Below are 10359 nucleotides of genomic sequence, written 5' to 3'. Positions count from 1 at the left end.
GCTTGCGCCTCGGTCTCCACGTCTCGCCGCCTCTCCGGCCGCCTATGCGGGAGTCTCGCCGAGTCTGCGCTTCCCCCGACCCCCGCCCTCCGATCCCCACAAGCCCCCAGCGTCGGAGGCTCGCCCTCCTCCCCAGCCCCAGCTGGGGTCGCGAATAGCTGCCTAGACCGGGTGAAAGACGCCCCCCGCCTCCGCCGGCGCCCGGGGCTTGGCCCGGTCATCCCCCTGGAATTGAGTCTGGGGCAGGGAGAGGCAGCCTTTCCGGGGCTCAGTTTTCGGAAGAATTCCACCCCCGCGAGGCCGTCTGGACGGCAGGCCCCTGCTGCCGGCCCCCTGCCCGGCCCGCTGCCAGGGCGGGGCGATTCTGATCTCTTACGAGCCGCGGCCTAGGGGGCAGCCGCCTGCCTCGGCGGGCCGGGGTTGGCCGGCATCTGGGGAGAAGGCCACACTTCCCGGCTTCCTGAGACCCTCGCCCAGCTCGAGGCCACCAGCCTGTAACGAGGGGCACCCCGGGAAAACAGGTCAGGACTGGAGGCCAAAGACTGGGCACTGGCGTGCAGGGCCGGCGGGGCAGGAAGCAACTGGTCAACGAGGAGCCCCTCACCCTTTGTTACTGTGGAGCGCGGCCTCCCGAGTCTCCCCCAGATGCTGGGGCTGCTTGGGTGTGGCGCACCCCGAGCTGGGGCCGAAGAAGAGGCAGGGCTGCGTGTTTCCTCCGTGACCCCCACCCCTCTCCATCCACCCTTCCTCGCAGGACCTCTCCCTCCGGGGCCTGTGTGCTGCAGAGGTGGACGGGGGAGTGGGTGTTCTGCCTCAGCCAGGGGTATGGCCTCCCGGTCTTAAAGTGGAATTTCAGAGTGGGTTTCGCTTTCCCCCGCCCCCAGCCCCCAGGGTCGGAGGCTGCCGGGCGGGCAGGGCTGTTGGTGAGGTCTGCAGGGGGACTTCTGCTGAGCAGATGTGCAGGCCGGCCCTGCAGCAGCTCATTAGCATGGGTTTGTTTTGGAGACTGGCTTGGGCCTGCGGGCAGGAGGGTCTGTGGGCAGGAGGGCCGTGGCCGGGTTGGGGGGCTGGCACAGAGGAAGCCAGGGCTGGAAGGTGGGGCTGCCTGGCAGAGGCAGGCAGGCCTGGGTGGCATGGGTTTGGCCCTGCGACTCTGCCCCCTGGACAGTTGGTTCATGCTCTGCCCAGTGGCCCAGAACCTCCCCAGGGCTGAAGGAAGGAAGGAAGCCGCCCTGCGGGGGGACTGGGGTCGTGGAGTCACAGCCGCCTTAAGCAACACGTTGGAGCCAGACTCCTCCTGAGGGCATCTGCTCAAATGGACATTCCCAGGCCCTGCTGCCTGTTTTACAGGTGGCAAACTGTGGGGCTCAGGGAGGTGAAGCAGGTGGTCCGTGGCTCGGTTTGTAACCATTAGACTTCCCTGCCTCCAGGCACACAGTGAGCTAATGGATGGGTTTTGTCCAGAATTCACACTTGGACCCCAGAGTGGGCCCAGGAGACCTTGACGGGCTGACCAGGGCCAGGGTCTGACCCAGGCGAGCAGGGAGCCCCAGGCCTGACAATGCCTTGCCCCTTCCCAGAGTGACATTTTCAGTTGCACCACTCAAGGAAGTTCCTGTACTCATTCCAAGACCCGGAGCCATCGCCCTGCCCTTGCCGATCCCCAAGCCTAGGGCTGCGGCCTTAACCGCCGCACCCTCTGTGCCCAGCAGCTGCTCAGCCTGGCAGCCGTGCAGAGCCCACTTGCTCCAAGTTGGATTCCAGAGGAGGCCGATCTTATCAGGGCACCCGGGTTGCAGTCTGAGTGGTCTGAGTGGGACCTCCTTCCCAGTTCCCGCTGTGGGGTAGCATCGCCTGACAGCTTATAAAATCACTTCCCAGCTGTCATCTCATTTGCTTGAGATTCACCTCAAGATTTTCCCTAAATCCAGTTTCACTGAGGCAGATGCAACCCAGATTAAGATGTTCCCAGGACCCACCCAGGATCCGGTGGGAGGGAGGAGCCGACAGGAGCAGGCAGGGGCCAGGGAGGGTAAGAGGCCCAGGGTAACAGGTTCTGTGACAGGTGACCTCTCCAGGGTCTTCGTGTGCTCTTCAGTCTAATTTTCACAGCTGCCCTGCGAGCTGGGTTATCATCGCTATCCCCCCACTTTGCAGATGAGGAAACCAAGGCACAGAAAGACTAAGGTGGCTGGGCTAGAAGTTGAAGCCTGTCATAACTGTGGAGAATGGAGGATACCCAGACCCTGCCCTTGGTGCGTGGTTGGGGCATGACAGAGGGGAGAGGCAGGGAAGTGAGCATCCAGCCTGAAAAGCCATAGGCCACTAACCCCACATGCTCATTGTACATATTGCAATGTGGCCTGAATGCCGGGCCTACAGGTGGAAACACCCGGCCCAGTCATGTGGAAGGGTTCTCAGAAGAGGCTATGTGGAAGTAGGAGCTGAAGCTGGGAGGGAGAAGCCCACCCTTCTGCCAAGGACTTGCCACCCTGCCCTCCACGGCTCCTCTACCGACTGGCTGCTGGGAATGGCCGCAGGACAGGCCGGGTGTGTGTGCGTGTGAGCTTGCGTGGGAATGCACTTTCCTGTGTGTACACAGGCATGCTTATGTGTGTGTGTATTGTGATATGTTCATAGGGACACAGGGGTGTGGAATACACCTGCTTTTGGTGTATGTGAGACTCAAGTGAGTGACTATATTCTGCCTTGAAAATTCTGGTGTACCTGGCCTTGAGGAACCCTGAATATGCAGACTTACTCAAAAGAGGGAACAGACTTACTTAGAACAGATAGACTCTGCCCTTCAAAGGGTTTCACTGTCAGTGGGAGTAGAGAGGTGCTCCTTGAAATCTAGGTCCCTCTGGTATATTTAGGGTGCGTTTAGGAGGCTATTCCGGGCACTGGGATCCAGGCAGTGGGGCTCAGGGCCCCAGGCAGTGGTGTTTTTCATGGGGAACCCTCTCCTGGGGGGCTGGGAGGCTGTTGCTCCTGACCTGACTGGTCCCCAGAATCATGTGGTTAGGCCACAATCCAGACCTGGGGGTCAAACATCAGAGCTGGGCGTGGGCATCTGAGTATTTTTTTTTTTTTGAGTTGGTGTCTCACTCCGTTGCCCAGGCTGGAGTGCAGTGGCACACTCACGGCCACCCCAGCGTCGACCTGCTGGGCTCTGGCGATCCTTCCACCTCAGCCTTTCAAATAGCTGGAATTATAGGTATGCGCTACTGCACCCAGCTAATTTTTGATTTATTGCAGAGACAAGGTCTCGCCAAGTTGCCTGGGCTGATCTTGAACCCGGGGGCTCAGGCAGTCCACTCGCCTCAGCCTCCCAAAGTGCTGGGATTACAGGCTGAGCCACCGAACCCAGCCAGCATCTGAGTTTTGGACAAGCATCTCGGGAAGAGGCCTCCAGGCCTGACCCTGAAGCCTGCATTCCTGCCGCCCTACCTCCCTGGCTTCCCTAAGGGGCCTGCTGAACCAAGGCTTCCAGGGAGGCCACCAGGGCAGGTCTACCTTCATCCCTGAAGTGGGAGATATGGGTGGGTCACTTCCTTGACTTGTGCCTCAGTTTCCACAGTGGTCAGCGGTACCCCTCTGGGACTTCCTTTCTGTGGGTGGCAGCTAAGAATGTGTCAGACGTTTGCAGGAGGCCACTGAGGAACCGGAGGGTTTGGATTTGGGAGTGACCTGTGGGTGGGGGTGGGAAGAAGGCACCCACCTGTGCTAAGGATGCCCCCTTTGAGCCTCACAGCTCCCCTGTGAGGAAAGTTAGTGTCATACACACCTTTACTGAGGCTCTGAGAGCCAGCGTCTCTGAGCCGCGGCCACAGGACAGTTTGCTAGTCGGGAGTGGGATTTGGACTCTGGTCTGTGGGGCCCCCAAGCTTCCAGCTTGCGCAGTGGCTGAACACCAGAGTGCTGCTAGGAATGAAGGTGAGTCCACGGGGGCAGTGGCAGCATCCTAACTCCAGACTCCATTCTTTCCTGCTTCTTTCTCTTTTGTGAACCTTTTTACCTGCAAGTGGAGCAAAGAGTTCATCTGCTACTGTCCAGGTTCAAATCCCGATTCTCCTATTAACTAATTGTGTCAGCTTCAAGTGAGTCTTCTAATCCCTCTATGCCTCAGTTTCTTCACCTGTAAATGGGGGAAGGAGTAGGATCTATCTCATAGGGTTTGTTATAAAGACCCAAATATGAGAGGGGAACCCCCCAAATACGGGCATTACTTTTTGGAGGGTGGGCCTCTTGTACAGGCTTCCCCTGCTAGGTTAGTGTTTTAGGAACCCATCAGCATCAGTGTAGCAGCTAGTATTGTTGTGAGAGGCTGCCTTCAGCTTCAGTGAATCTTTTTTGGAGATTCTTGCAACTGTTTGCCCATTTCATGTGTGATTCACAAACGCATCTGCCACACTGAGTGTTCTGCAGTTTTTGACCAAAAACGGTATGGCCCCATGCCCTGCTCTCCCTGTTCACCTGATCTCGCCCTGAGTGACTTTTGTTTCTCCAGTGAAAAAAGTCCTCAAAAGGAAACGTTTTGCCAGTGTAGCAGAGGTGAAACAAAAAAATGACAGGAGCACTGAAAGACATCAGAATTGATGGGTTCAAAAACTTTTGAGCAGTGGAAAAAGTGTCTCGATGGATGTATTGAATCAAACGGAGAGAACTTTGAAGGGGAAGTTTAAACATGTAAGACTTTTACAACTTTTAATAAATAAATAAAAGATACACAACTTTTAATAAATAAATTCCATTTTGGGGGAATATAAATATATATAAATGAATATAGTCATGCGCTGCATAATGACAGACCCTGGCCATGACGGTGGTCCCATAGAATTGTAATCCTGTATTTTCACTATGCCGGTTCTATGTTTAGATACATAAATGCTCACCGTTGTGTTACAGTTGCCTACAGTACTCAGTACAGTCCCATGCTGCACAGGTTTGTGGCCTAGGAGCAACTATACCATGTAGCCTAGGTGTGGAGTAGGCACTACCTTCCAGGTTTGTTTGAAGACACCCCACAATGTTCGCACAACTGTGAAGTCAGGTAACAATGAATTTCTCGGAATGTATCCCCTTGGTTAATGGTTAAGCCCTTACCTTGACAATCACTGCAATCCTGTGTTTAATCCAGAACTAAGAACCTCTACTGTCCTCCTGACAGCCGTCCTGAAACAATGGCACCCTCTTCCCCCACCTCCCTGGACCTCCCCTCAGGGTTGACCCGAGTGGGCAGAGGGTCCAGGCCCCAGCTACAGGGGCCTGAATGGCCAAGGGCAGGGACCTTGGGACAACCTGTCTACAAAGCAAGGGACTTGGCCTGGTTATCTCCAGCCTCCCCCCATCCCCCCATGTCCTCCCTCCCCGCTGCTTTCTGGGAGTCCTATGACTTGCTGTGTGACCTTCGGGGCCAGGAGGAAGGGTTGAGAATTTGGGCGAGGCTCTCAAAGCTCAGGAAGGAAGGTCCGATGATTGCTGCTTAAAATAATAAATTAGCTGAGTTGCTGCTAAAAAAAATTTTGTTTAAAAGCATAAACCAATAGAAAATAAAATCTAGACCGGGCTCGGTGGCTCAGCCTGTAATCCCAGTACTTTGGGAGGTGGAGGTGAGAGGACTGCCTGAGCCCTTGGGTTCGAGACCAGCCTGGGCAACTTGGTGAGACCTCGCCTCTACAATAAATAAAAAATTACTTGGGCGTGGTAGTGCGCACCTGTAGTTCCAGCTATTTGGAAGGCTGAGGTGGAAGGATTGCTGGAGCCTAGCAGGTTAACCTTGGGGTGGCTGTGAGTGTGCCACTGTACTCCAACCTGGGCGATGGAGTGAGACTCCAACTCAAAAAAAAAAAAAAGAAAAGATAACCTAGTGACCAAGAGTCCACCTCACTGGTGGGGTGAAGAACTCACGGGTTCTTCTGGCCTGGGCTGGAGGGCAGGAGGAGGTGGGTGTGTCTTGATGGCAGATGCATGTGGGAGAGACTTCACCTGGCATCTTTGCTGCATCCCATTCCAGCACAGCCCTGGCTCGGATGCCTGCCCAGCCCTTCCCATGATCCTCTGGGGGAAGAGAGCTGACCTTGGTGGGTGCCTGCTAGGTGCTGAGTGCTTTCACTTAATCCTCCCAGTTCTTCTCCAAGGAAAGTTCCATGCTCCACATTTTAGGACCGAGGAAGGTGGAAGTCACGCAACTCCTGGGTGCAGGGGGGCTGGAATTCCAACATCAGTGACTCCAGGGTCCAGGCAGCTGGCGGGAGTCCAGGCGGAGTGCTGGAGCTCAGGGCTGCTAGCCTGGGAAGGCTGGGTGTGGCCCCAGTGCCCTGCTGAGAGCCTGCCAGGGCCTAGTGGGTTGGGCTTCAAAGCCCCTCTGTGGGCACGGCTAGCCCCTTTGAGGAACTCAGCTGTGCACCACAGAGGGCAGGAGGTAAGGGAAGTGGCCTTCTGCCTCAGTTTATCTCCTTTCTCCTCCATTTCGGCCCCAGCCTGACCCTAATAAGCAGCTCCCAAACACCCGGCCAGCAGCCTCCTCCAAGACCTCACCGTCATCTCATCTCCCAGCGAACCTCATGATCAGCCTCAGCCCCAGTCTCAGCTCCTGACCGGCTGCCTCCATTCTGATCTCTGTAATCCCAACTCCGAGTCAGACCCGGGTGCTGGTCTCCAGGGCACTTTCGTGACGACCCCACTCTCCCTTTCAAACCTTCCTGAAACCCTAACATCATTCCCTGTCGTGGTCACTCCTTGCCCCACCTGACCCGTCATTCCTGAGAAAGCGAGGCTGTGTCGGACACAGGGCAGAGCCCCCGGAGCTCTCTGTCTAGGGGGCTCCCGTGGGTCTCTGGGCCCCCTCCAGGTGTGCTGTGGTCAGACCCTGACTTAGAGGCTAATTCCCTGGGGAGGGCAGAGGGCCTGTAGGGGTGAGGAAGCCTCTTGGATGTCATGCTTGTTGAAAATTAGTCCGGTTGCCAGCTAGGAAGGAGTCCATTCTGTTTTGTTAGGATGTGGTTGTACTGAAAACACGGGCTTTGTGAGCGGGACCGGAAACGTGTGGGTGAGAGCTGGATCATGACAGGAACTCATCTGGGCTGAGGGCAGCCTGTGCTCCCTCACCTTCAGCTTTCCCCTGGACAGGGGCAGGGCTCATCCTGGCATTCGGGCCCTAAGAGAGGGAGACCTCCTGCAGGGGCTGGGGGAGGCAGGACACAGTGGATGGGTGGCAGAGTGCCCGGAGGGGGTTGCAGCCCTGCAGGCTGGCCCTGGTTCTCCCTGGGAACCCCGCTCAGCCGGCCTATTTTGAGACCTCCTCCCTGGATACTTTACGGAGCACCTGCTGCCGCTACCCCCCACCACCCAGGGGAGAATTGTCCCGAATGGGATGCCCAGTCCCAAGCCGCCAGACTCTTGGTGCTGGGCTTCTGGGGGGCCCGTAGGATGGAGACCTGGCCCCTCCTCCTGATTCAGCTTCACCCAGACCCCTTGGGAGATAGTCCCAAGATACAGAATCCCAGACTGTCTGAGCTGAAATGGCTCCCCAGGCCGGCTGCACATTAGAGCCATCCAGGAAGCCTGTTAAAAACGCAGAATCCCTCCCTCCCTGGATCTTTCACTCCACCAGTCCCCGGGGAGTTCATTTTACAGGTGGGGAAACTGAGCCCTGAGGGTCCTGGCTGCCCAGCATGTGTGGATCCAGTGCCTTGTCCTCAGAGGACTTGGGGCCCCCCCCCGCAGGCACCACCGTTTCTGAATCTTTCTGGAGTCTCCCCCCACATGCTTTTTGAGGTGGGGGTGTGGGTGAAACCTCTGGAAGATAAAGCTGGGGAACACCGGGAGAGTCCACAGACTGCCCTGCAGCGCCACCTTCTGGTAACTACTGGCATTGTTTTATTGTGGCGCTCCATCTTTCTGTACTCTAGGAGTTGAATTTGCCCCTGGTCCAGTGCTTGGTTTGACTCAGGAGTTAGGATGTGGCTGGGGTAATGCTGTGTGCAGTGGGCTCGAGCTCTGGTGGGCCACCTTAGAAAGAAATATTGTCTGGGACGGAGTCAGTATTTTTGGCCCGAGGTCCAGCCTGGTGGCATAAGAATTCATGGCACCGTGAAGGCTGAGGTCAGCTTTTCAAACGCCAGGATCCTGACAACAGTGGCAGTGGCTTTCCGGGAAACACGGCAGGTGGCTGGACCCCCAGGGGCTGTGTGGGCAACTTTTTGTATGTTTTCCTGGATGATCCACAACATCAAAGCAACAAAGGCGGCAATAAGTGTTGGACAACACTTACGAATGACAGCGGTCCTGGACCATGCACAGTACCACCATTGCACAGAGATAAAAAGTAATGTGCTTAACGCAACACAGTGACATTAATGAACTCATCTGGAAGGTGTATTATCCGCTAGGCTCATTTAATCTTCCTGATACCCATCTGATGCAGGTACTATTCACAGCCTCATTTGGAGGCTCAGAGAGGAAAAATCACTTGTCCAAGGTTGTATTTGGTTAGTAGGTGGGTGAGCTGGGATTTGAACCAAGGATCAGGTGCCAGAGCCCATGTTGTAACACCTCCATCCCCTACCGCCCAGGCGTCCCCGGGTCTTGCTGTGCCTCACCTGGCACCTGTACTCAATTCTAGGGCTCTGGAGGCCACGGGCATGATGCTTCGGGTCCTGGTGGGGGCCGTTCTCCCTGCCATGCTCCTGGCTGCCCCACCACCCATCAACAAGCTGGCGCTGTTCCCGGACAAGAGTGCCTGGTGCGAAGCCAAGAACATCACCCAGATCGTGGGCCACAGCGGCTGTGAGGCCAAGTCCATCCAGAACAGGTGGGACCCGGGAGCAGGTGGGGGGACGAGGAGGGGGCCTAGGAGGGAGGAGGAGGACCAGGGTGCCTCCCCTGCGGTGACACCGGCGTGGCAACCTCTCCTCCCGCAGGGCGTGCCTGGGACAGTGCTTCAGCTACAGCGTCCCCAACACCTTTCCGCAGTCCACAGAGTCCCTGGTGCACTGTGACTCCTGCATGCCAGCCCAGTCCATGTGGGAGATTGTGAGTACCACCGGTATAGGGCCTGCCCAGCCTCGGCCCGGAGCCTGCCCCGGCCTTGGCCTTTCTCCAGGCTTCTGCATTACAGCAGGTGGCCACAGTGCTTGGCAAGGCCTCCCTGCGTGCAGGGTGCAGGCCTGGGATACAGATGTGGTCCTTGCCACGGGATGGCTCACAAGTCTGACAGCACTGTGTGCAGGACGGGGGTCCTTCTGATGGCACTCGTGGGCTGAAAGCCTCTCGGTGGCAGCTTCCTGTCGTTCTAGGATGAGAACCAATCTTTGCCACGTCCACAAGCCCAGCATGGTCCGACTCCCCAGCCTTCTAGCTTCGTCCTGCCTCTTGTATTCCTTCCTAGCTCCAGACTTGACACTGACTCGCCTCCTTTCGGTCCCTTGTGTCTTTTCAGCACCCTACCATCACAGGACCTTTGCACAGGCTCTTTTCCCTGCTTGGAATGCCTTTCTTCTCATCCTCCTCCTCACCTAGTGAACTTCTGTTCGTTCTCCTGCTCTTGGCTCAAGTGTCATCTCCTCAGGTCCCCTTTCCAGACCCCTGACTGGGTCACATCTCTGTCCTCCCAGAGCACTGCGTGCCTCCACTTTGAGTATCTGTCATATCTGCTGTCTTCCACCTGCATCTGGGGAACTTTGACAAGTCTCTTTCCCCCGCTAGACTCTGATTTCCTTGAGGGACCATGTCTGTCCTTGTGTCCCCAGGGCTGGCATGGGGTGGGTGCTCTGTGGAAGGAAGAAAAGGAAGGATGGGCAAAAGGTGGGAGGAAGGAGGGAAGCTAGATGTGATGACAGTAGAAGAGCAAGAGGAAAGGCCAGGCGTGGTGGTTCACACCCGGAATCCCAGCACTTTGGGAGGTTGAGGCAGGAGGATTGCTTGAGCCCAGGAATTCAAGACCAGCCTGGGCAAGAGAGCAAGACCCCATCCCTACAAGTGATTAAAAAAAAAAAAAAGCTGAGCATGGTTGTATGCGCCTGTAGTCCTAGCTACGTGAGAGGCTGAGGTAGGAGGATCACTTGAACCCAGGAGTCTGAGGCTGTGGTGAGCCGTGATCGTGACACTGATTTTTAGCTTGGGTGATAAAGTGAGACCCTGGTAAAAAAAAAAAAAGGCAAATGGAGCTGGGCCTGGTGGCTCAGCCTGTAATCCCGCACCTTGGGAGGCTGAGGTGAGTGGATTGCCTGTACCCACGGGTTCGAGACCCGCCTGGTGAGACCTCATCTCTACAATAAATCAAAAATTAGCCAGGCGTGGTAGCACGTGCCTGTAGTTCCAGCTACTTGGAAGCCTGAGGCAGAAGGATTGCTGGAG

At 56.4% G+C, this 10359-nt stretch overlaps 1 protein-coding gene across 2 annotated transcripts in view; it reads left to right on the top strand.

The window, feature by feature from the left end:
* Positions 1 to 10359, top strand: part of LOC103264733 (neuroblastoma suppressor of tumorigenicity 1) — a 16095-nt gene that overhangs the window by 3301 nt on the left and 2435 nt on the right. Inside the window, exons 1-4 of one of the 2 annotated variants that reach the window (XM_008062446.1) lie at positions 956 to 1035; positions 1382 to 1384; positions 8627 to 8815; positions 8925 to 9036. In XM_008062446.1, the coding sequence (XP_008060637.1) occupies positions 956 to 1035; positions 1382 to 1384; positions 8627 to 8815; positions 8925 to 9036 (384 nt within the window). Of the gene's footprint in view, positions 1 to 955; positions 1036 to 1381; positions 1385 to 8626; positions 8816 to 8924; positions 9037 to 10359 lie in introns of those variants that run through there. The other variant, XM_021714550.1, reaches the window with a different exon arrangement.

Source organism: Carlito syrichta, unplaced genomic scaffold, assembly GCF_000164805.1.
Source record: "Carlito syrichta isolate Samal-C Ts95f unplaced genomic scaffold, Tarsius_syrichta-2.0.1 Scaffold95963, whole genome shotgun sequence".
Classification (NCBI taxonomy): Eukaryota; Metazoa; Chordata; class Mammalia; order Primates; family Tarsiidae; genus Carlito; species Carlito syrichta.
This window is presented reverse-complemented; position numbering and strand designations above follow the sequence as displayed.